We start from the raw sequence: 26,995 nt of genomic DNA, 5'->3' as shown, positions 1-26,995 counted from the left end.
GGTGAACGGTGGGAAACTTTTCCCCAGGTCGGTGGTGACGTTCACGAGGGGGTCATAGGTTCAAGGTGAAGGGGGGGAGGTTTAACACAGATATCAGAAGGACATATTTTACACAGAGGGTGGTGGGGGCCTGGAATGCGCTGCCAGGCAAGGTGGTGGCGGCGGACACACTGGGAACGTTTAAGACTTATCTAGATAGCCATATGAACGGAGTGGGAATGGAGGGATACAAAAGAATGGTCTAGTTTGGACCAGGGAGCGGCGCGGGCTTGGAGGGCCGAAGGGCCTGTTCCTGTGCTGTATTGTTCTTTGTTCTTTGAATCCTACCATGCCAATGGAATTTGAATTCAGTAAAAATTTGGAATTAAAAATCTAATGATGACCATGAAACCATTGTCGGGAAAACCCATCTGGTTCACTCATGTCCTTTAGCGAAGGAAATCTGCCATCCTTGTTTGGTCTGGCCTACATGTGACTCCAGAGCCACAGCGAGGTGGTTGACTCTTAACAGCCCTCTGAAATGGCTGAGCGAGACGCTCAGTGCATGGGCAATTAGGGATGGGCAATAAATGTTGGCTCAACCAATGATGCCCACATCTCACGAAAGAATAAAAATAACACCTGCAAAACCTGGGTCTTTAAAAATCATCCCCTTTGTTTTTAGACTATAGCAGTCCTTTGCTTGCTTGGACATTTCTCTTTGTGAACCTAGTGCCACTGTTTGTGTTTATAGAGTCATAGAGGTTTACAGCATGGAAGCAGGCCCTTTGTCCATGCTGCCCTTTTTTTTAATAAACCCCTAAGTAGTCCCAATTGCCTGCATTTGGCCCATATCCCCCTATACCCATCTTACTCATGTAACTGTCTAAATGCTTTTTAAAGGAAATTCTCTGACTCTCTCCCAGATCTTGCAGTCGCTCTCAGCTCCAACCAAAAACTTGGAAGCCGCCAATCAGAACCAGCAGGGACCGGAGCTGCGACACCCCGGCGCCGTTCTCTTCACGCAGGTTAAGCAGCTAACCCCCGAAGCACAGCAGCTATTGCAGCAGCAGTCTCAGCAGCACCAGCTGCTGCAACTCCAGCAGCAGCACCTAATGCAACTGCAGCTGCAGCAGCAGCAACAACAGCAGCAGCAGCAGCAACACCATCCTCAACTTCACCAGCACCCATTCCAGCAGCAACAACAGCAGCAGCAACATAGCTTCTCCCAGCAGCAGCAGCAGCAGCACCACCATCACTTGCAGCAGCAGCTACAACAGCAGCACCTCCAAAGGTTGCAGCAGCAGCACCTTCAGCAACAGCACCACCTACAGCAGCTGCAACAGCAGCACCAGCAACAACAACATCAACAGCAGCAGCATCAGCAACAACAGCACCCTGTTCCACAACAGCAACTACAGATCTTTGGACATGACCCAGGGCTAGAAAGTAAGTAATTGAAGAAGAAATGCTTGATTGAAAGCTGCTACGTGACAAATGTTGTCTTCTGCCGATATTTATATTCGGGCGGCATGGTGGTTCGCACTGCTGACTCACAGCGCCAGCGGCCCAGGTTTGATTCCTGGCCTCGGGTCACTGTCTGTGTGCAGGCTGCACGTTCTCCCTGTGTCTGTGTGGGTTTTGTCCTGATGCTCCAGTTTCCTTCCACAGTCCAAAGATGTGCGGGTTAGGTTGACTGGCCACGTTAAATTGACCCTTAGTATCAGGGAGATTAGCAGGGTAAATGTATGGGGTTACGGGAAGAGGACCGGGGTGGGATTATGGTCGGTACAGACTCGGTGGGCCGAATGGCCTCCTGTACTGTAGGGATTCTATGATCATTGTTACAGTAACTTCTTTGTAGTGTTAATGTAAGCCTACTTGTGACACTAATAAACTTCTTAAAACCTTTTAAAAATATATCAACATGTGGCATTAAAGTCAAACTATTCTCCTTGTCTGTAAATGTTAGATCTGGCTGCTGCAATGTTTGGTAATACGTGCCTCTCGACCCTTGACATTGTAAATTATGTCAGTGCTTCCTATTCAATTTTGCTGTTTAATCTATCACTGAGGTTGCAGGCTCTAATCAGTCGGTATCAATGTGGTGCAAATTTTTAAAGTCTGCCAGCTCTGTTGACCATCTTGAATATTTGTATCTATAAACCTATTTGTCGTGAAAGGATTTTTCTTTCTCAGCGGGAAAAAACCATGTCCTGTGTCCTGTTCCCTTTACTCCTTCAACGCCCAAGCTCTAGAGAATGTCAGTATATCGAAGGAGGAAGCGTGAGTATCCTAGATTGCATTAAGATAGACAAGTCCCCAGGGCCAGATGGGATCTATCCCAGGTTATCATAGAGGTCATAGAGTTTACAGCATGGAAACAGGCCCTTCGGCCCAACTTGCCCATGTCGCCCTTTTTAAAAAGAAAATCCCTAAACTAATCCCAATTGGCCCATATCCCTCTATCCCCATCGAACCCATGTAACTATCTAAATGCTTTTTAAAAGACAAAATTGTACCCGCTTCTACTACTACCTCTGGCAGCTTGTTCCAGACACTCACCACCCTCTGTGTGAAAAAATTGCCCCTCTGGACACTTTTGTATCTCTCCCCTCTCACCTTAAACCTATGCCCTCTAGTTTAAGACTCCCCTACCTTTGGGAAAAGATATTGACTATCTAGCTGATCTGTGCCCTCATTATTTTATAAACCTCTATAAGATCACCTCTCAGTCTCCTTCACTCCAGTCTATCCAGCCTCTCCATATAACTCAATCCATCAAGTCCCGATAGCATCCTAGTAAATCTTTTCTGCACTCTTTCTAGTTTAATAATATCCTTTCTATAATAGGGTGACCAGAATTGCACGCAGTATTCCAAGTGTGACCTTACCAATGTCTTGTACAACTTCAACAAGACGTCCCAACTCCTGTATTAGGTTACTATGGGAGACGGGAGAAATAGCTGGGGCTTTAACAGGTATCTTCACATCCTCATTGACCACAGGCGAGGTTCCAGAGGACTGGAGAAGAGCCACTGTTGATAACCATGAAAGGAAGCAGGGAAAATCCTGGAAATTATAGGCTGGTGAGCCTGACGTCAGTGGTGGGGAAGCTTTTGGAGAAGATACTGAGGGACAGAATATATGCACATTTGGAAGAAAATGGACTAGTTAGTGGCAGGCAGCATGGTTTTGTACGGGGAAAGTCATGTCTCACCAACTTGATTGAGTTTTTTGAAGAGGTGTCAAAGATAATTAATGAGGGAAGGATTGTGGATGTAGTTTATATGGACTTTCGTAAGGTGTTTGACAAGGTCCACATGGCAGATTGGTACAAAAACTAAAATCACATGGGATTCAGGGTGGGTTGGCTAGATGGATACAGAACTGGCTTGGTTATAGAAACATAGAACAGTACAGCACAGAACAGGCCCTTCGGCCCACTATGTTGTGCCGAGCTTTATCTGAAAACAAGATCAAGCTATCCCACTCCCTATCATCCTGGTGTGCTCCATGTGCCTATCCAATAACCGCTTAAATGTTCCTAAAGTGTCTGACTCCACTATCACTGCAGGCAGTCCATTCCACACCCCAACCACTCTCTGCGTAAAGAACCTACCTCTGATATCCTTCCTATATCTCCCACCACGAACCCTATAGTTATGCCCCCTTGTAATAGCTCCATCCACCCGAAGAAATAGTCTAATACTGCATGCAAGAAGACAGACTAACGGTGGAAGGGTGCTTTTCAGAAGAGAGATCTGTAGCTAGTGGTGTTCCACAGGGATCAGTGCTGGGGTCTCTGTTGTTTGTAGTATATATAAATGATGTGAAGGAAATGTTGTGGGTCTGATTAGCAAGTTTGCGGATAATACAAAGTTTGGTGGAGTTGTTGATAGTGCCGGGGATCATCAGAGGATACAACAGGATATCGATCGATTGGAGACTTGGGCACAGAAATAGTAGACGGAGTTTAATCCGGACAAAGGCGAGATGATGCATTTTGGAGGATCAAATTTAGGTGTGAATTATACTGTAAATTGCAGAGCCTTTAGGAACGTTAACATACAGAGAGATCTGGGCATGCAGGTCCACAGTTCCCTAAAAGTGGCAACACAGGTGGCCAAGGTGATTAAGAAGGCATATGGTATGCTTGCCTTCATCAGCCGGGGCATTGAGTACAAAAATTGGGAAATCATGTTGCTGCTAAATAAAACCTTGGTTAGGTCGTATTTGGAGTATTGCGTGCAGTTCTGGTTACCACACCACCAGAAGGAAGTGGAAGCTTTGGGAAGAGTGCAAAGGTTCACCAGGCTGTTGCTATGGGTGTTGGCTATGAGCTGAGATTGAATAAGCTAGGATTGTTTTAACTGGAAAGACGGAGGCTGAGGGGGAGACCTGATAGAGGTCTACAAAATTGAGAGGCATAGACAGGGTGGAAATGTCAATTACAAGGGGGCAGGTTCAAGGTGAGAGCGGGAAAGTTTAAGTAAGATGCGCAGGGCAAGTTTTTCACATAGTGGTGGGTGCCTGGAATGCGCTGCCAGAGGAGGTGGTGGAAGCCGGCACATCAGCAACATTCAAGAGGCATCTGGATGGGTGCATGAATAGGGAGAGGATAGAGGGATACGGACAGAGTAAGGGCAGAAGGTTTTTTTAGTTTAGTTCGGGCATCATGATCGGCACAGGCTTAGAGGGCCGAAGGGCCTGTTCCTATGCTGTATCTTGTTCCTTGAGGCACATTGTTTTCTAAATCTTCCGCGGCTCTGCTCCGAACTGCCTTACCCCGCTGTCTGCATTCAGGCTCTCTTGTCCACTGCTTTTCTTAAAATGTGTGCTCCCTAGTTCTCACCTCCTCCCGCAAAAGGCTAACAACCAGCTTCCTGTGCCCCTCTCTGGAATTCTTTTTCTGAATCCTTTCTGTCTTAACCATATCTCGCCCGACCCTGGGAAGCCTCCTCAAACCTTGTCTCTTAGAAGCTCCCCAACTCTAATGCTTCATTCAGCTCGTCATGGGTCTTGTACCTTATATTCCACTGAAGTTGTGAAGTGCTTTGAAACACTTGGCTGCATTGAAGGGATTATGTAAGTGTATTTTATGTGCTCAGATCTCATTTGACACGTTTAAGATGTGTCATACTGTGGCACCAGAGAATTGTTTGTTTGTATGCAACTACAACTTGTATGGCACCTTTAACGTAATGCAATGTCCCAAGGAGCTTTAAAGGAATGTTATAATGCAAAATGTAACACTGAGCCATGTAATTTATTGAACCAGATGACCAAAAGCATAGATTTTAAGGAATTTACCCCAGGAGAAAAGCAAGGTAAAAATTAGAGAGCTGAAGGAAAGCGGTTCCAGAGCTTAGGTCATAGGCAACTGAAGTTACGGCTGTTGATGGAGCGATTAAAATCAGGATACGTAAGACACCAGAAGTAGAGGAATTCTGAGTTACAGGACTGGAGGAGATGACAGAAATAGGAGAGATGCTGCGGAGGGATGTGAAAACAGAATGGGCTCAAACCGAGACTTGGCTTGACTGGGAGTCAGTATAGGTCTGCTACCACAGAAGTGATGGGTAAACAGGCAGCAGAGTTTTGGATGATCCCAAGTTTGCGCAGGATAGCATGTGGGAGACCAGCCAGGAGTGCCTTGGAACAGTCAAGTCTCGAGGGAGCAAAACCCGAAGTGAGGGTTTCGGCAGCAGCAGAGTTGAGATGGGGTGAAGTCTTGGGTGATGTTACAGTGATGGAGAATCTTGGTGGTGGTGTGACCACGAAGTCAACGGGTCATTTCAGGGTCAGATAATGACACTGAGGTTGAGAACAAACTGACTTATTCTCAGACAGCTACCAGGCAGTGGGATGGGGTCGGAAGCTAGGGAACAGAGTTTTAAAGGGATACAATATTCTGATTTAACAAGCCTTTATTGTATTTTCCAATAAAACATTAGCAATTCTGCAAACATACTTAATCATCACTTAAGTGGCAATTAAGTGGTGATTAACTTGTTTATTTTTACTTTAATTTTATCCCTCCAGGCAATTGTGTTTAACTCCCTTGAGTTCAATATCTGGACGTAGGTCGCTCTCGAATAAATTGAGGTCATAAAGTTAATGTGCTACAACAGTATGTCACTGTATGTCTAAACATATTGACCATCACTTATGGCTCCCTGCTTAATTGAACAATCTTATTCAGTCAGCACTTACTGTAGTGCACCTTGTGCAACTCCTCAATGAATTTTAAAGGGCATGTGTTAATCTGAGGGCGAAAGGACGAGAGAAAAATGCTTCTTGCTAAAGGTCTTCGATGAGCAGGTCAAGTGGAAACACACTCTGACATGGGGGCAAATGCAGATGCACCAATTCTTTCCCTGCCAAACTCTGGCCTCCCTATATTTGTCCTTGTGTTATTTTTTATTTCACCTTTGTTGTTCATTATGATTTGAGAAAAATGCGCAGGGCTGAAGGTTCTCTATCAGTTTAGAGTGCTGACAGGTACGATGTTGGAAATTGCAGTAAAGCTGGTGCAATATTGGGAATGATTGAATCTGCTTTTGTGAGTCGGACAAAGGAGGTTGAAAGGAGGGCTTGTGCATAGCATAAAAATAGACCACTTAAGCTGAATGGTTTGTTCTTGTGCACCATTCTATGTAATTGAAATAATAACTTCAAAGAATTGCAAAGGACACAACGCAGTTAACTTTTTTTCAATATTATTCTGTAAATTCAAAATCTGTTGTGCTGTTCGGATACAATATAATGTTGGGTCCTGGGCAGTGTTTAGAACCATAGGAAAGTTAAGGTGCAGAAAGGGGCCATTCAACCCATTGTGTCTGTGCCGGCCAGAAAAGTGGAAATAAAATACTAGCCACTTATTTTAATCCCATTTTTCAGCTCCTGGTCCATAACCCTGCAGGTTACAGCACTGCAGATACAGATCCAGGTACCTTTTAAATGAGTTGAGCGTTTCAGCCTCATCTGCCAACTTAGGCTGTGAATTCCAGATGCCCACCACCCTCTGGGTGATCGAGGTTTTTCATCATGTCCCCTCTAGTCCTTCTACCAATCACCTTAAATCTATGCCCCTAGTAATTGACTCCTCAGCTAGGGGAAAATAAGTCTTCTCTGTCTACATTGTCCAAGACCCTCATAATTTTGCACATCCCAATTAGGTCAACGCTTAGTCCCTCTGTTCGAAGAAAAACAACATTAGCCTATCCAATCTCTCCTCATAGCTGCAATTTCTAAACCCTGGCAACATTCTTGTAAAGTTCCTCTGCACTCGCTCCAAAATAATTATGCCTTTCCTGCAATCTAGTGACCAGAATTGTGTACACAATTCCGGCTGTGGCCGAACCAATGTTTTATACAGTTCCCTCATGTTCTGGCTCAGGTCAGAAGCTCCCAAGTGTTTAATGGATCATCAGTTTTGCATCTTGAATTTGGCTAGGATAAGCATAATCGGTTTCACTTCAGGTATGATTCAAATGACCCACTAGGGAGCTTTTATCAAAGTGTTTATTTAAGAATACAGTTAACATGTATAGTAAGAATATTAGCAATAACTTTTATTAATTACAAACAACACAAAACGATAATGTATAACCCTTAATGAATATAGGAGCTGTCTCAATCAAACAAAACACTTGCCATAGACAAAGCCCTTTAAACAGGTTCAACACAGCAAAGACTAACGTGATACTGGACTTAGAACAAAGAACGTTACAGCACAGGAACAGGCCCTTCAACCCTCCAAGCCTCCAAATCACATTTACCTATCTAAACCAACTGCTTATATCCCTCCATTCCCCGTTTGTTCATATGCCTATCAAGATAAGTCTTAAATGTGGCTAACGTAACTGCCTCAACCACCTCACATGGCAGTGCATTCCAGGCCCCCACCACCCTCTGTGTAATAAATTTCCCCCACACATCTCCACTGAACCTTTCCCCCCTTATCTTGAACTTGTGCCCCCTTGTAATTGTCATTTCTGCCCTGGGAAAAAGCTGGCAACTGTTCACCCTATCTATACCTCTCATAATTTTATAAACTTTTATCAGGTTGCCCCTCAGCCACCTCCTTTCCAGGGAGAACAATCCCAATTTATTCAATATCTCCTCATAGCTAATATCCTCCATACCAGGCAACATTCTGGTAAACCTTTTCTGTACTCTCTCCAAAGCCTCCACATCCTTCTAGTAGTGTGGTGACCAGAATTGAACACAGTATTCCAAATGTGGCCTAACCAACGTTTTATATAACTGTAACATAATTTGCCAACTTTTATACTCGGTGTCCTGTCTAATGAAGGCAAGCATGCCATATGCTTTCTTCACCACCTTTTCCACCTGTGCTGCCACTTTTAAGGATCTGTGGACCTGTACTCCCAGATCTCTGTGTGTCTATGCTCCTGATTGTTCTGCCATTTATTTTATAGCTCCCACCTGAATTGGATCTACTAAAATGCATCACCTCGCATTTGTCCGGATTAAATTCCATCTGCCATTTCTCTGCCCAATTTTCCAGTCTATCTATATCCTGCTGTATTCTCTGACAATCTTCATCACTATCCACAACTTTGCCAATCTTAGTATCATCTGCAAATTTGCGAATCAGACCAGCTGCGTTTTCTTCCAAGTCATTTTTATATATTACAAACAGCAGAGGTCCCAGCACTGATCCCTGTGGAACACCACTAGATACAGACCTCCATTCAGAAGAACATCCTTCCATTGTTACCCTCTGTCCTTGAGTCCGTTGGTTGGAGAATTGAAAACTCTCAGTATTGTAAGTTCTAGTAGTCCTCTTGACACACCCACAACAGTTTGACGTCAGAACAGCTTCGCAGAACCCCCAGGTAGACTCTGGTCAAGCCATGAACAGCAGTTTTTCTACTTCAGAAAGGCAAGACCTTGCTTTCAGATGACCAGCAGAATTTCCAAAACTAGGGAGAGAGAGAGAATCTTTTAAGCTTGATGCCCCTTCTAAAACTCAAACTGCAGCCAAACAAAAAAGAAACCTTCCTTTCCTCCCTAGGAAGGAAGAAAAAAACCTGTCCAGAACCCATGACTTTTTCTCCTAACAATGCAGAGCCATAAAAGATCCCACAGTAAAAATAAACAAATCCCCGTTTAAGCAGCAATAAAAGGACATCTCCGGACAAACCGGTGTAATGACATCAGCTGAGGCTGTGAGCTGCAGAGAGAAAAAAAACTTTGTTAAATGTACGCTAACGTCACACTCAATACACCCCTGCTTTTGTACTCTCAATACCTTGCCAAAGAAAGGAAAGCATTCTATATACTTTCTTGAACACTTTATTGGGCAAAGTATTAAACACAAAAGCAGGGATACAGGGATCTGTGGACATGCTTTCCAAGGTGTCTCACTTTCTCAACCCCTCTCAATATCTTCCCATTCATTGAATATTCCCTCTCTTTGCTTGGCCTCCCCTAATGTAGTAGCTCATCTTTCTAGATTGAATTCCATTTGCCACTACTCTCCCCATTTAACTATACCATTGACATCATTCTGGAGTCGACAGCTATCCTCTTTACTCAACTACATGACTGATTTGTGTGTCATCTGCAAATTTTTCAATAATGCCTCCCACATTTAAGTCTAAATCGTTAACATATACAACAAACAGCAAGGGCCCCAACACGGAACCTGTGGAACACCACTGGAACCCATTTTCCATTTGCAAATACATCCATCAACTATTACCCTTTGTTTTCTGTCACTTGGATCCAACCTGCCACCTATCCCATGAGATTTCAATTTTCTGACCAGTTTGCCATGTGTGGGACTTTGTCAGATGCCTTACTGAAATCCATGCAGACAATATCGTCAATCCTCTTCATTACTTCCACAGAAAGTTTTATTACATTAGTAAGACACTCTTTTTAAAAATGTTTGCACACCTCCAATTCTTTGGTACCTCTCGTGTGTCTAGTGAGGATTGGAAAATGATCCTCAGAGCATCCGCTATTTCCTCCTCGGCATCCTTCAGCCTGGGATACAATCCGTCTGGCCCTGGTAATTTATCCACCTTGAAGAAGCCAGTCCCTCCAATACATTCCTCTCACTATGCTTATATCTAATATTTCACACTCCACGTTAACTAGAATGTCTGAATCATCCCTCTCCTTAATAAAGACTGAGATAGAACCCACATCTTCTGCATCAACCCACAAGTTACCATACACATCTCTCATAGGCCCTACCTTTTCCTTAGTTCTCTTGCTCATAATATATTGGTAAAACATCTCAGGATTCTTTTTGATTTTACCCGCCAATTTTTTTTGTGTCCTCTCTTTGCTTTCTTAATTTCCAGTTTTACTTCACTCCTGTACTTCCTATACTCCTCTAGACTTTCTTCACTGTTAAGGCTGCTGTGGCTGTCATAAGCTTTCTTTTTCTGCTTTATTTTGGCCTTTGTGCTTCTGGATAACAGGGAGCTTTAGATTTGGCAGTCCCATCCTTTTTCTTTATGGGGACATGTCTACACTGTGCCTGTAGAATTTCACCTCCCACTGCTTTGACTCAATTTTCCCTTTTAATAGCTGTATCCAGTCCACTCTTGCTAGCTCATCTCTCAGCTTTGTAAAATCTGTCTTCCCACAATTTAGAACTACTTTACTCCTGATCTATCTTTGGCCTTTTCCTTAATGGTGCTAAATCTAACTATGTTCTGGTCACTATCTCTAAAATGGTCCCCCACAGCTACTTCACCCACTTGCCCAACTTAATTTCCTGAGATTAAATCTAGAATTTGCACCCTCTCTCGTTGGGCTTGTTGCAAGCCGGCTAAAAGTTTTCTGTGCCCTTCACACTGTTTATATCCCAGTTGATATTAGGGTAGTTGAACAACTATTACTGCCCTATTGTTTTTGCACTCAGAAATCCGATTACATATTTGCTCTTCTAACTCCCTTCCACTACTTGGGGGTCTATAGCACACTCCTACAGTGTGGATGTCCCTTGTTTATTTCTTAGCTCCAGCCAATAGGCCTCATTTTGATAATTCATTCTGCATACAATCCTCTTAACAGCAGCAATTGATTCTTTAATTGTAGGAAAATGATAAACAGCAAGCACTATGCCCCATTCCAGCGAGCAATCTAAACTGACCGCTTTGCATTCAATGTGACATTGCAGATGGCTAGGACATGTTAATAGGCAGGAGTTTATAAGCAGCACACCACTATAAGGTGGCATCAGTGGTGTCAGTCATGCCCTGAGGCAATGACAATTTAAACATTTGTTCACAGGATAATGGTTTATTCGTGTAGTACTGTGAGTTTTAGCACGGCAAGGACTATAATTGACTGAAAACTGCCAAGTGTGTGGAAATCTACTCGAGGAAGTTTCCTGGTCTATTACTGTTATATATTTGTAAGTGTGTTAAGGGATGTTTGGTTGTTTTATGATTCCCACACCAACATTTCGAACATGAAGTTGATTTAAAGACCCCCCACCCCCGGGCTCTAAACTTCGTATCTAGCATATTCCGAAGACCTGATAACATACATGGGACTTTCTTGCATTGTCAGTGAATTTGGTCATTGTTTGTCCTGAAGTCTCATCCAATGGTAACCTTAAATATTGAGAAGCCTGAATCCATTGTGTCCGGCCACTCCACAAACACCATATCCTGCTTGCCACCAACTCCCTTCTCCCTCGCAAGGTGAAAAGATAAAGGCACCATAGTCCTAGATCATCATAAGCTCGTCCCCTTTGAGGGGGAGAGCTGACTAGTGATTTAACTTGAGGATCACCACACTTCAGGTGCGGGGCACGTTTGGGAAGGCAGGGCCACGAATTGAACCCGCGCTGTTTGTGTTGCCCTGAATCGCTAACTAGCTATCCAGCCAACTGAGCTAACCTGACCCCCTTCACCCTGGTAACTGTCTGATGATGATCCAGACTGTTCACAACCTCGTTTGGTGTTTGATGCCGAGATGAGTCTCTGGCCATGCATCCTCGCCGCCATTAAGACCGCTGCCACCCCACTATTTCCCCTGACTCTGCTGCTGCCTCAGCACGCCTACCATTGAAACTCTGGTCCGTACTTTGGTCATCTCTAGACGAAGCTATTTTAATCCATTCCTGGTTAGTCTCCCATGCCCTTCCCTCCGCACCAAGCCCTATTCGCCCATTGCCCTCATGTTTGCTGCAATGGCTCCTGGCTTGTTAGCGCCTTGATTTTAAAATTCTCATCCTCGTTTTCAATTTCCTCCATTGCTTTGCTTCTCCTTGTCTCTGATATCTTCTTCAGCCCCACCACCCTCTGGGATAGCTGTTCCTTTAATTCTGGCCTTCAGCATCCACGATTTTAACCACTCGAGCATGGAAAGCTGTACCAAGACCTGAAGATGTGGAATTCCCTATCTAAATCTCCCGTCCTCTTTTATCCCCCCTCTAAGATGCCCTACCTCTTCGACCAAGCTTTTGGTAATCTCCCTGAATATCTCAACAGCCCTGCATCTAACTTTGTTCTGTGATGTTCCTTGGGATGTTTTATTCCATCAGTGGCACTATATAAATATAAGTTTGTGTGAATAAAAAGATATAGAATTACAGAATCCTACAGTGTTGAAGGAGGCCATTCAGCCCATCGAGTCTGCACCAACCGCAATCCCACCCAAGCTCTATCCCCATAACACCATGCATTTACCCTGGCTAGTCCACCTAGCAGTAAGGGGCAGTCTAGCATTGCCAATCCATCTATCCCGCACATCTTTGGACTGTGGGAGGAAACCCACACAGACACGGGGAGAAAGTGCAGACTCCACACAGACAGTCACCCAAGCCAGGAATTGAACCCAGGTCTCTGGGAATAAACTACAATGCCCCTGGAATATGTTTAGGCCTCCGATTCAGTCACAACTCTGAGCATTTCAATACATCTGTGCAGCAGGGAACTGTTGTATGATTTCAGTTTTCAATTACTCAATTTCCTTCATGTTTTCTTTCCAGTCCCAGAAGAATCATTTTTACTGGGCTGTGTTTTTGCGATCGCAGACTACCCTGAGCAAATGTCGGACAAACAGCTGCTGGCAACTTGGAAAAAGGTAATCTTAAACGTTGCTGGGTTCCAGAATTTATTGATGAGAACCCTGCTGTTGGTGACCAGAATCGTGAAATGGGTTTGATTTGATGTGGAGATGATGTGCCCAATTCTGGGAGAATCCAAAATGTAAATACTACATGATCACTAAAGAATTATATCAGGGCGTTCAAGAGAAACATCTTTACCCAGAGAGTGGTTAGAATTTCAAGCATGGAATATTTGAAGTGAACGATATAGCAGCCTTGCCAAGAGAAGTTAGCTAAGTACATGGCAGAGGGGATGGAGTGGCCTTTCTTTACCTACACCAATGACCTAGACTTGGGCATCCAGGGTGCAATTTCAAAATTTGCAGGTGACACCAAACTTAGAAGCATTTGTAAACTATGCGGAGGGCAGCGATAGACTTCAAGAGGGCATAGACTGGTGGAATGGATGGACAAGTGGGAGGTGAAATCTATTGCAGCGAAGTGACAATTGAGCATGGCCAATCCAACTAACCTGCACACCTTTAGAGTGTGGGAGGAAACTGAAGCAAATCCACACAGACACAGGGAGAATGTGCAAACTCCGCATAGACAGTCCCCCAAGGCCGGAATTGAACCTGGGTCCCTGACGCTGTGAGGCAGCAGTGCTAACCACTGTGCTGCCCCTCAAGAGGAACAGGTACAGGAGGCCCAACTCCAAAAGGTACAGGAGCAGAAGGGCTGGGGGTACATGTACACAGACCTTAGGAGATTGGGCAGATTGAGAAAGCAGCTAATAAGGTATACATGGTCCTATAAATAGAGATGTGGAACACAAAGCAAAGTGACGTGCATAAAACACTGAAATAAAAGCAAAATACAGTGGATGCGGGAAATCTAAAATAAAAACAGAAAATGCTGGATAAACTCAGCAGGCCTGACAGCATCCATGGAGAGAGGCGAAGGTGAACATTTTGTGTTTAAATGACCCTTCTACAGAGGTGGGTGGTGGTGGTAGTGGTCTGGGGGGTGGGAGGGGGGGGTGGTGGTCACAGAGGTGGTTGGAGGAAACTCCCCTGCTTTCCCAAATAATCTTGTGGAGTATTTTGTATCTACTTCAGAGAGCAGGCAAGGCTTTGTGGTTTAATGCCTCATCTGGAAGGTGACACCTCCAACAGTGCAGTGCTCCTTTGGTACTCCACTGGGGGTGTCAACCTGAACTATGCTCATGGCCTTGGAGCGAGGCTTGAATCCAGAATCTTCTGGCCCAAGCCAGAGAGCTACTGAGCAGATAGTTCTTCCGGGTAGGATCATGAAGGCAAAATTTTCAGAATTGGTTATATGAATGCGAGGTGGAAAATGTGAGTATTTTTACAATTTGGAACAAACCTGCAAAGTTTGATCTGATGGCCTCCCTGTCTTACCTCTAATCTTCACAGTGTCGGGTTGAACCAAACGAAAGCAAAAGCAAAATAGGTTCAATTCTTGATCTGTATTGAACGAGCTGGTCTTAATCAGTAGGAGTTCTACAACTTTTCACTGGAAAGACAGAGGCTGAGGGGAGACCTGATAGAGGTCTACAAAATTATGAGAGGCATAGACAGGGTGGATAGTAAAATACTTTTTCTCAGGTTGGAAGTGTCAATTACAAAGTGGCACAGGGTTCAAGGTGAGAAGGAGAAAGTTTAAGGGAGATGTGCAGAGGAAGTTTTTCACGCAGAGAGTGGTGGGTGCCTGGAATGTGCTGCCAGAGGAAGTGGTGGATATGGGCATATTAGCAGCATTTGAGAGGCATCTGGATGGGTACATGAACAGGGAGGGAATAAAGGGATACGGACTGAGTAAGGGCAGAAGGTTTTTTTAGTTTAGTTGGGGAGTCATGATTGGCACAGGCTTGGAGGGCCGAGGGGCCTGTTCCCGTGCTGTACTTTTGTTCTTTGATCCTGAGCTGTGGTGCTTTAAGTTTATCATCAAATTAAACTGATCAATTTATTTTAAAGAAAAAATGTTTGGAAGCCTTTATCAGGCTTAATAAAGACTTGTAAAAGGTCTAACTAATGCAACTGCAGGAAAGTCTTGTGTTTAGAGATGCCATAAAAATTCAGATGGTGTAAATTTTCTTTTAAAAAGTGTCTTTGTATGTCATTATCCAGATTATCCAAGTCCATGGTGGAATAGTAGATCCTACCCTGACTAATAGGTGCACGCACCTTCTGTGTGAAAGTCAGGTCAGCAACATGTATGCCCAGGTAAGCGTGTACATTTAGTTTCCTCTTTCTTTCTCCCACCTGCATGTTGAGGCGTTAATAGTTTCATTAAACAGTTGTGTACCTTTTCTGCTTCAGTTGAATTTGAAGATTGCATTAATAGAAAGTGTGCTTCAGATTTTAATGTAACCCTCTTTGTTGGCAAATTGCTGACTACCTTTTAATTTTGAGAAGCACTGCATGAGCTACAATCTGTGATCCTTTGGGGATGTAATGAAGCACCATTTTTTTTACATTTTGGTAATTGTTCTCTATGTTTGGTAATGGGAATTTCTGTAGAGGTGGTTGGGGCTGAAAGTGAAATATAAAACCTCAGTGTCCTTTGTAATGAGATATTGCCTTGCTGGCCACTATTTGCACATGTGGTCCCTAGTCTGTCTTCGTTCTCCCATTAACAACTGTGTATGTAGATTGGTGTCGTAAGTGGGAGGGTTGTATCTGTTTTGGCTCATGACAATGCAGAGTCCATACCAGACCACTTGACAAAACAGAATCAAGGGTCTGAATGGCATACTCTAGTTTGATTTGCATTTTACAGAGTATCAGCTGGTGCCATGAATAGTTTAAAATGCAGCTGCTGGAAGAATTTGTTTTAATAGATTGTGACCAGTAAATTTAACTTATTCCACGTTTTGACTTTGGGTGGTTCAAGTGCCACCAAGAACCTAAAGGGAGGAGCAAAACGAAGAGGCATTTGGGACTTGATTGATTCTCGTGCTACCTACTTCTAGTTTCTGTTTCTATAGATATAGCCCTTGGGGCTATAGAGATCAAGGGATATGGGAGGAAGGGGGGATCAGGATATTGAATTCGATGATCAGCCATGATCAAGATGAATGGCGGAGCAGGCTCGAAGGGCTCAATGGCCTACTCCTGCTTCTAGTTTATATGTTCTGTAGATTTCATAAGACATAGGAGCAGAATTAGGCCACTCGGCCCATTGAGTCTGCTCCGCCATTCAATCACGGCTGATATTTTTCTCATCCCCATTCTCTTGCCTTTTCCCCATAACCCCTGATCCCCTTATTAATCAAGAACCTATCTATCTCTGTCGTAAAGGCACTCAATGACCTGGCCTCCACTGCCTTCTGTGGCAAAGAGTTCCACAGATTCACCACTCTCTGGCTGAAGAAATTCCTCCTTCTCCTCTCCTGTTTTAAAAGATCGTCCCTTTAGCCTAAGGTTGTGTCCTTTAGTTCTAGTTTTTCCTACTAGTGGAAACATTCCCTCCACGTCCACTCTATCCACGCCTCGCAGTATCCTGTAAATTTCAATAAGATCCCCCCTCATCCTTCAGTACAGACCCAGAGTCCTCAGCCGTTCTTCATATGACAAGCTCTTCATTCCATGGATCATTCTTGTAAACTTCCTCTGGACCCTTTCCAATGCCAGCACATCCTTCCTTAGATGTGGGGCCCAAAACTGTTCACAATACTCGAAATGGGGTCTGACCATTGAATTTGCCTTCCTAACTGTCGACTGAATCTGCACGTTAACCTTAAGAGAATCTTGAACAATGACTCCCAAGTCCCTTTGTGTTTCTGATTTCCTAAGTATTTTCCCATTTAGAAAATAGTCTATCCCTCCATTCCTCCTTCCAAAGTGCATAACCTGACACTTATTTCCACATTGTATTCCACCTGCCAATTCTTTGCCCACTCTCCTAACCTGCCCAAGTCCTTCTGCAGCCCCCCTGCTTCCTCAATGCTACTCATCCCTCTAATGGTTATGGGGATACGGTGGGAAAGTGGGTGAACTGTTCTGTGTCTCTGCACAACTAAACCAGAGATGATCCTCCCCTTTTAATTGAGGGAAGAGCCATGGCAGTTCGTTGCACAGAAGGCCATTTGCATCTGTGCTGACATTTAGGACTGTGTTTAAAACTAATCCCACTGCCCGATGCTTGCCCTATTGCCCTGCGTCTCTAAGTCTCAAATATTTGTATACATTATTCCCTTCAGTGGGAGCAATGGGCCACCGAAGCCAGTAGTCACTGCTTCAACCACTTCTTAAAGCAAAGCATCTTCTACATTCAAGTAACCCTTTATTAAGCGAGCACTCCAAATCTCTAGTCACCTTTACTGGTAATATTAAACAAACTCCTCTTACCAGCTTCTCGGCCAGAGAAAGTAACTGTTTCCTATTCACATTCTCAAAGTGTTCTATAATTTAAAAACGTCTCTATTAAATTTTCTTTTTGCTTTCTGTGCTTGAATGGAAATAGCCTCAGTATGTCATCTCTTTACAAATATATATTTTTCCACCCTTACCAATGTACCTGGTGATACTAAACTGAATGTTAACTGTGGCTTTCGAGTCCTTTCCATAATGAGGTGCTGAAAACGCTGCATAGTATTGTAACTGGCACAGCAAGTGTTTTGCATAAATACATCATTCATTCTTTACTCTTGTGCATTAAGCCACTATTTATAAAGTCTCAAATTAATTGGCCCTTTATAGCTTTCTCTACCAGCGTGCTCACATTTACGAAGTTGTGTATATGAACTCTGTTCACCTGTGTTTGTCAGTATCTGAAGTGTGTGTTTCCATAGCCTGCCTGAAGCAACCAGTGCAGGCTGAGGAGACCATGATGGCTGTTGACTCGGTCCTCAGTGCAGTCCGCTTCCAACATTATGATCGCATTTTCAGATGCCCCTCAGTTTCAAATCAAAGCAAATAAAACTGCAAATGTGGAAATCTAAAACGAAAGCAAAATGCTGGCCACACATAGCAGGTCATAAGATCATAGGAAAGAGGAGCAGAAGTTAGATCATACGATGTAGGAGCAGAAGTAGGCCATTTGGCCCATCAGGTCCGCTCCGCCATTCAATGATCATGACTGATCTAATATAATAATCCTCAACCCCACTTTCCCACCTTATCCCCATAACTATTGATTCCCTTACTGATTAAAAATCTGTCTATCTCAGCCTTGACCCAACCTCGACAGCCCTCTGCGATAAAGAATTCCACAGACTCACTACCCTCAGAGAACAAATTCCTCCTCATTTCTGTCTTAAGTGAGTGACTCCTTACTCTGAGATTATGCCCTCTGATCTTAGACTCTCCCACAAGGGGAAACATCTTCTCAGCATCTATCCTGTCAAACCACCTGCGAATCCTATATGTCTCAATATGGTCGCGCCTCAATCTTCTAAACTCCAATGAGTACAAGCTTAACCTACTCAACTTCTCCTCATAAGAAAATTCCTCTGTACCTGGGATGAGCCTTCTCTGGACTGCCTCCAATGCCAGTTATATCTTGCCTTAGATAAGGAGACCAAAACTCTTCTTCATAAAAGTCATTTGGTCCCTGGACCCCGCTCTCTCATTGGATAGGATTGTGACTCATCCGACTGTGGCCTTAACTGCACTTTCCTGCTTTCCCCCACACTCTCGCTTCACTTGTCAATCAAAATGCTGTCTAACGTGGCCTTGACTATACTTAAATGACCCAGTTTTCGTTGCTCTTGGTGGAAGACAATTTCAAAATATTAACCATCCTCTGAGAGAAAACATTCCTCCTGGGCTCCATCTGAAATGGTCTATCTAAGAGAGATGTGACACATTGGTTATGACATTTTGGGTATTCAGCACTCTGTCAATCTGATGGTACGTACACATCAGAAATGTCAAAGCCTTTTTCTTCTCAGGGGCACACTAACCCTGTAGCATATTTCCAATATTTTTTGTTTTTCTGTGGTTTCTTCATCAATTTGAAGAAGAAACCCACTGGACCCTTGAAGGAAGGCAACCCACCCAGATAAGCGCATAAATTCAGTCAGCCTTGTGGAACGGTGGCAGCAGTGACCACAGTGGCTAGCAGGTGCATCTTCAACTGGAGGGCAATGCCCAGTCAGTAATACAGTTTGACGATGGATAAAAACAATAGCCATTTTCCACTTCCATTTTCATAGAATCATAGAATCCCTGCAATACAGAAGGAGGCCATTCGGCCCATCGAGTCTGTGCCAACCACAATCCCACTTAGGCCCTATTTCCATAACCCCATGCATTTACCCTGCTAATCCCCCTGACACTAGGGGCAATTTAGCATGGCCAATCCACCTAACCCGCACATCTTTGGAGTGTGTGGGGAAACCGGAGCACCCGGAGGAAACCCACACCAACACGGGGAGAACGTGCAGACTCCACACAGACAGTGACCCGAGGCTGGAATTGAACCTGGGACCCTGGCGCTGTGAGATAGCTGTGCTAACCACTGTGATTTGATAGCCAGTGTCTTAAACAAGGATTGGGAGCTTTGGGACATGGAGCTTGGCCATGAAACCAGACGGCATCCGTCATCCAGGCTTGAAAGGACTGAGAGCTGTGTGTGAAGACCCATCTAATGGGGTCAGAGGCTCCTCCTGTCTTGGCTGCAAGGGCTGCGTGTGAAGTTTGTGTGAGTAATCTTAATCAGTTCCTCATGCGAGCAGTCACACAACATAACGGCCAGCCTGATTCAGCACTGAACCTATCGGTCTCGCTGAGAAATCAGAAGTTAGCTGACTCTCTAACTTCTCCACTTAAGAAAGCTGATCAAACGTACGGAAGTTTTAAAGGGTCCAATACTTCGCAATGCAAATAAGGGTAGCGGTCAGCCTTTGTAGAACAAAGCTTTCAGTTTGGCTGCTAAGTTCATTGTGTCACTTCGCACACGGTTTTCTAATTGTGGTTAAGGGTGGCTAAGCAGCAGGATTCAATAGCATTCTTACTGTTTTCCCCCAGAGGGCAAGGACCCCTGTGTTCAAGGGCTTTCAAAACAGCTTGAAGACTAAACCTTGTAATAGTTCCCTTGGAACTGTCGCTGTGCCCCGACACCCCTTGGCATCACTGCCCATGACCCTTATAGGCTTCTTGGTGGGGCTTCTAATTCAAGATTCTTGCATGTTGACTGCAAAAGAAGTTAAAATGAAAATGAGAAGATGATAAAGTAAAACTTGATTTAACTTGCAGGCTCCATTTTCAGAGTTGGTGGAAACTCTGCTACAGTAGACTATTCGATAGCAGCAAATGCAGCACTGCTGAAACTGGCAATAGGTGTAGTGTGTCACAGTTTGGAATAACCTATCGAGTAACCCTCAGTGAAGAAATCTTGAACAATGATCAGAATCTGAGGAAAGAAATATTCATAAACTACATAATGGCACAGTGGTTAGCACTGCTGCCTCAAAGCGCCAGCGACTCAGGTTCGATTCCCAGCTTGGGTCGCTGTCTGTGCAGAGTCTGCATGTTCTCCCCGTGTCTGCGTGGATTTCCTCTGGATGCTCCGGTTTCCTCCCACAGTCTGAAAGATGTGCTGGTTAGGTGCATTGGCCATGCTAAATTTTCCATCAGTGTACCCAAACAGGCGCCGGAGTGTGGCGACTTGGGGGTTTTCACAGTAACTTCATTGCAGTGTTAATGTAAGCCTACTTGTGACACTAATAAATAAACTTAAAAAAAACACTTTAAAATCAAAAAACATAGACATAAGGACAGTTTGAGTTTGGAATAAAAAGGGATGCTGATATTTCAAAGCATTATTTTTTTCCATTTGCCCACGCGACATTTAAAACCATGGTGCTTTATTAGCTTTCCATCCTAAATCCAGATGGTGGTAATGTCAGTGGCTAGTGCCCTGGGTCACAGGTTCAAATCCCACCACATCGGCTGGTAGAATTTAAATTTCATGAACGATGGAATTGAGAGTTAGTCCTGGTGATGTTGACCACGAAACTATCACTGATCGGTGTAAAGACAAATCTGGTTCACTAATGTTCTTTGACGTCTGTCGGGTTACCTCTCCTGGTTGGCCATCAATCACTGTGGTCAAAATAAAGCAGCCTCAAACTCAAAGGGAAACTGATGACTAGATGGCACTCAGCTTGTGGAATGGCTGAACTCTACTAGACAAAGCTAGAAGGAATTTATAGTTTTGTGTGAAATAATAGATGGGGGGCATTGCACTGATGGATTTGTGTGGAAAAGGTCCTTGCAGATGGGGCTAAATGCGTGGTGTTGGTAGAGCGACTGGGCAGTGCAGATGTTAGGGTGGGCTCTCCCACAGTGGAAAAAGTCATCCTGAAAGTCTTTGTAGCGCTCTTGGCCAAATATTGGTGGGTTTCAAAACCAATCAGCATAAAATACCCGTTTCTGCAGGGAGAAATAATTCAGCGAGCTGTGTTTCAGAAACTGCCCAGAGGGACAAGCAATGCAGAAAAAAAAGCTGTGGAAACTAAACAAATGTGTTTATGGCCTGAATGGTGCTTCCAGTGTGTGGTATATTTTGTGAGATCTGTTTTGCTGACAGCAGGCTGTGTTCAACTCTCGTATATGACTCCTTTTGCCTTGCATCACCATTTAATCATCTGTCACACTGCAGTTCTGGTCGCTACATTATAGGAAGGATGTGATTGCACTGGCGGAGGTGCAGAGGAGATTCACCAGGATGCTGCCTGGGATGGAACATTTACATTACGAAGAGAGGTTGGGTGGGATTGGGTTGTTTTCTTTGGCGCAGAGAAGACTGAGGGGGACCTGATTGCGGTGTACAGACAAAGACAGAGTGGATAAGGAGCACCTGTTCCCCTTCATTGAAGGATCAGTCATGAGGGGACATAGGTTCAAGGTGAGGGGCAGGGGTTTTTGGGGGGATGTGAGAAAAAACTTTTTTACCCAGAGGGTGGTGATGGTCTGGAATGCACTGCCAGGGAGGGTGGTCGAGGTGGGTTAACCATCCTTTAAAAAGTACCTGGATGAACACTTGGCACATCATAACATTCGGGGCCCTGGGCCAAGTGTTGGTAAATGGGATTAGGGGGGAGGTCAGGTATTTCTAATGTGTCGATGCAGACTTGATGGGCCGAAGGGTTTCTTCTGCACTGTATGATTCGATGATTCACCTGATCACAGACCAATTTCCCTCCTTTACCTCCTTTATAAGCTGTTCATCTGTAACATTGACATGAAGTATTAACCATAGTGAGGCAGATCCCAACAATGGTTTGTTGGTTTTAAAAAGGCAAGTTTTCAGGCATCTTCATGATGCATGTTGATGATTTCTTAAAGGGTGGAATTTGCGAAATATTGTTAATTTTAAAATGGAACTTAAGATTGAAAGCCAGGCTTCAGGGGCTTTTAAACATATTGGTTTAGACACGAAGCAGAATAGGTCTGGAGTAAATTTGAACCAGTAATCCTATCTCGAGAATGTTATTCCTTTCCCAGTAAATCAGACTAGGTCATCACAGAAAAGTGATGTCTCATCTAAAGAAGAAACTAATCAGTTGCAAAATTTGATTGATCTGTTGAATTGGTTGTGCATTCAGACAAGACTGGATGCTGTGTTGGAACTAAGTGCTATGGTGAAGCACCCTAAAGTTGAGTGTGTTTCAAAGGCAAATAACGTGTTTTTTTAAAACTAAGTAAGGAGAAATGCATACTTGAGTTTCCATCCTTGGCTGATCCAGAAAACATTAAACTAGTTGTTTGTAGTGATGCTTCTGATCTTTGAGAGAGATGTCTTTGCTCAGGGCGATGAGAGTATGGAACTCGCCACCACACAAAGCAGTTGAGGTGAATAACGTTTAAGATAAAAACACAAGGGAGAAAGGAATAGAAGGTGTATTGATAGGCTGAGATGAAGTGAATGGATGGTCGATAAATGTTGGCCTAGCCTAAACGCCCACATTCCATAAATGAATTTTAAAAAAGCAGGAGGAGGCTCTAGTGGAGCATAAACACTGGTATATGAACCATTTGTTCCAAATGGTCTGTTATTTTGCTGTGAAATCTGGTAGCACACTGAGTAGTACAGTTTTATGAAGGAAGATATAAATGCTAAGTGTTAATTTAGGAAAGCAATGATAGATAAATATGAATGTTGAAGACAGAACACGGCTGATAATAAATGGTGCTCTCTGATCTCATTACTTTGGGATGTCGATAACCTTTTTGGGATATAATTAACCTTTTCAGGTTGCTCCCTGGTGGGTCACAATCAGTACTGGAACGGAAGCATCTGACAAAAGAACAAATCTGATGGCTGACTGCAACTCATTAGTCCTGTGCTGTTGAGGGAATTGATCACACAGCTATGATGACAAAGATATCTCTCCAGAATTTGAAGCCGCTAATCCTAGTCAGTCTGCACTTTGAAGGAAATATGTTTTGACCGCAATTCTTTTCAGCGCAGCACTTCAGATTCCAGTCCTGTCTTGAGATCGCTGATGTCACTATACTCCCCACCTACGATCATCGTCATTTGTCCTTCAGACTGCCATGATTTTCTTAGCAGGGTGAACCACGCAGTATTGTGCACATGTACCCAGTGGGAGGCTGGATAAAGTATGAAGGGTTTTTTTTTCTAGGCAGATGGAAATGTAGTCGTAACTACTGTTAAATCCAGAGGTCCAAACTAATGTTCTGGAGACGTGGGTTCAAAACCTATTATGGTAGCTGGTGGAATTTAAATTCAAGGAATAACCTCAAATTGAAAAGCTGATCTCATTGATGGAAACTTGTTGTTTGTCATAAGAGCCCACCTGGTTCACTAATGTCTTTTTAAGGAAAGAAATCGGCCATCCTTACCTGATCTGGCCACGTGTGACTTCATACCCACAGCAATGTGGACTGGAAACTGCCCTCTGGAATGGTGGAGGAAGACAGTCGGTTCAAGGGAACTTAGGAATGGGTAGCAAATGCTGGCCTTGCCAGTGAGAGCCACATCTCATGAAAGAATAAAAACAAAAGTGCTATCCTGAACTCAATGCCCTCTGCACATTCAGATAATGATGATACCTTTGAACAGCTTGAAATGATGTTGTAAAGTGCACCTTTTAAAAGTGTTTTCAAATAAAAGAATATCGAGGCAGAATACTGATTCCAGTCCTGTGTTGAGATCGCTGCTGTCACTATCCTCCCCACCCACGATCACCATCATTTGTCCTTCCGCACAGCCTGCCACGGAAAAATTGAAATATCCAAATAATTTGAATTAAGGCATGTCAGTCAGAAAATGAGGATGTTGTGTTGAAATATTATTTGATTTAGTCATTTGAATTAAGAGGAATACACTTCAAAATTATAATGGGATTGAAAACAGAGTAAAGAAATAGGGTCTGGATCTTATCTGGCTAGGCACATGAAGAGGCGGAGTATGGATACACGTGGTTGGTCTAGGTAGGACAACGTGATCAGCACAGACTTAGTGGGCTGAAGGGCCTGTTCCTGTGCTGTACTGTTCTTTGTTCATTATAGACGCTGGCGGGATTGAACAGGCTGGTTACTGCAGGATGTTAACTATAACAGATCTCGAGCCAATGGTTTACTTTAGCTCTAATCGACCCCTTCCTTCAAAGCAAAAATAGCTTTCTTTGGGAATTGCTTCCCTTCAATCACTGGTGTGATTTCGAATATGTTGCACCGCTATCAGAAGTTACGCTTGCAGATAGCAAGCTGGGAAACAGTTCCTCATGCCCATGGGCGCTGGAGATTTGACCAAGAGTCATCCTGACTCGAAACGTTGGCTCTATTCTCTCTCCAAAGATGCTGTCAGACCTGCTGAGTTTCTCCATTTTTTGTTCTTGTGTTCTTAGTCATAGCAGTCATGCAGTGAAATTCATCAGCTTCCTCCTCAGAACTTTGGGACTAGAACCTGTCTGTCCATCCATGTGTGTTTGAGATTCAAGTGCAGCATTAAGAAGCCCAACTTGGTCATGGAATTTTAACATTTGTTTGTTTTTGTCTGTTTCCTCTGCCATTGTACAGGACCACGTGCTATCATAGAATTATCATTGAATCCCTGCTGTGCAGAAGGAGGCCATTTGGCCCATCAAGCCTGCACCAACAACAATCCCACCCAGGCCCTAGCCATGCAACTCCTTGCCCTACCTCTCCCTCTGACACTAAGGGTCAATTTATCATGGCCAATCCACCTAACCGCACATCTTTGGACTGTGGGAGGAAACCGGAGCACCCGGCGGACAACGTGCAAACTCCACACAGACACCCGCGGCTTGAATTGAACCCGGGCCCCTGGCACTGTGAGGCAGCAATGCTAACCACTGTGCCACCATGCTGCTACTGTGGAGGGAAAAATGGTTTCCCATGCTTCTGTTGTAAATATTTAATTGTTTTTTAAACCATTGTTTTCCGTCATGCCCCATTTTGCGAAGGTTTCATGTTTTCCTTCTGTTGTTACTAGGCCTTGAGAGAAGGAAAACGATGCGTCACCGCTCATTGGTTGAACACCATTTTAAAGAAGAAGAAAATGATTCCACCTCACCGGGGACTGCATTTTCCAGTAGCCTTCCCGCCAGGCGGTAAACCTTGTTCCCAACACGTGAGTACCTTTGGAAAATGGCTATAGCTGGGTGCTCGGGGTGGCTTAAGTAAGGATGTTCATTAATTTTTGTTGGTTAGTTGAACAGCACTAGCTAAAAAGGAAACAAAGTCTTGTACTTTTCGCATTTTTCCTGACCATTCAAGATCTCAAAGTGCTTTTGAAGTATTTTTTAGAAATTCATTCAAGGAGTGTGTGCTTTGCTGGCGAGGCCAGCATTTATTGCCTCTTCATAATTCCCCTTGAGAAGGAAATGGTGATCTTGAACCGCTGTAGTCCCTGAAGTGTAGGTACACCCATAGTGCTGACGGGGAAGGCGGTCCACACTTTTGACCTAGCAACAGTGAAGGAACGGCGATATATTTTCAAGTCAGGGTGATGAGTTACTTGAAGGGAAACTTGCAGGTGGTGGGGCTTCCATCATCTGCCTTTTGTCCTTCGAGGTGGATGAGGGCGTGGGTTTGGAAGATGCTGTCCAAGGAGCCTTGGTGAGTTCCTGCAATGCTTCCACTGTTCGTCAGTGGTGGAGGGAGTGAATGGTTGTGGCAGAGGTACCAATCAAGCAGGTTGCTTTGTCCTGAATGATGTAAAGCCTCGAGTATTGTTGGAGCTGCACCCATCCAGGCAAGCATTCCATCACACTCCTGACTTGTGCCTTGTAGATTGTGGACAAGCTTTGTGGAGTCAGGAGGTGAGTTACTCTGGGATTCTCAGCCTCTAATGTGCTCCTGTAGCAACAGTATTGATATGGCTCGTCCAGTTAAGTTTCTGGCTGATGGTAACCCCCAGGATGATATTGGAGGCATCAGTGATGGTAAAGCCATTGAATGCCAAGTGCAGTCAATGTTGCCACTGTTGTAATAAAACCAACCAATTTGCACTTATTCCGTAAGCAGCAATATAACGATGACCAGATAATTTTGAGATGTTGATTGAGGGGTGAGTATTGGCCAGGACGCAGGAGGTTAAGTCCCCTGCTCTTTGACATAGTGCCTTGGGATCTTTGCTTCTCCCTGAGCAGGCAGGTGGGGCCTCAGTTAAATATTTCATCTGGAAAACAGCTTCAAGTGAAACTTGAACCAACAGGGTAGAACTGTTGTGCAGACAATAGAATCCTGTGCTGCCCAAGGATGCCTGGAATTGACTTGCGCTAATTGTCAGGCATCTATGACAGCTGCCTAAATCAGCTGGGCCCCTGATACATAAAACATGGAGTCTGAACCCCTGAATTAGGTCCATGGACATAATTTAGCAGCAATGAGCATGACCACTCAGGATATTTCTGTGACTGATGACAATAGATCGTTGAAAAGAAAAATTCCAGTGATTGCCCTCTCAGTGAAAGAGCCACAGCAAGGGCCTGTCAGAAGGAAA

At 44.0% G+C, this 26,995-nt stretch overlaps 1 protein-coding gene across 4 annotated transcripts in view; it reads left to right on the top strand.

Moving 5' to 3' along the window:
• paxip1 (PAX interacting (with transcription-activation domain) protein 1) overlaps positions 1-26,995 on the top strand; it is a 146,381-nt gene that overhangs the window by 62,018 nt on the left and 57,368 nt on the right. For all 4 annotated transcript variants that reach the window (XM_078232195.1, XM_078232175.1, XM_078232185.1 and 1 more), the window contains 4 exons: positions 906-1,428; positions 12,971-13,065; positions 15,181-15,276; positions 25,484-25,621. In XM_078232195.1, the coding sequence (XP_078088321.1) occupies positions 906-1,428; positions 12,971-13,065; positions 15,181-15,276; positions 25,484-25,621 (852 nt within the window). The remainder of the gene's footprint in view (positions 1-905; positions 1,429-12,970; positions 13,066-15,180; positions 15,277-25,483; positions 25,622-26,995) is intronic.

The sequence above is a fragment of the Mustelus asterias genome, chromosome 2 (assembly GCF_964213995.1).
Source record: "Mustelus asterias chromosome 2, sMusAst1.hap1.1, whole genome shotgun sequence".
Taxonomy (NCBI): domain Eukaryota; kingdom Metazoa; phylum Chordata; class Chondrichthyes; order Carcharhiniformes; family Triakidae; genus Mustelus; species Mustelus asterias.
The sequence above is the reverse complement of the archived record's forward strand: the minus strand, read 5'-3'. Positions and strand labels throughout refer to the sequence as shown.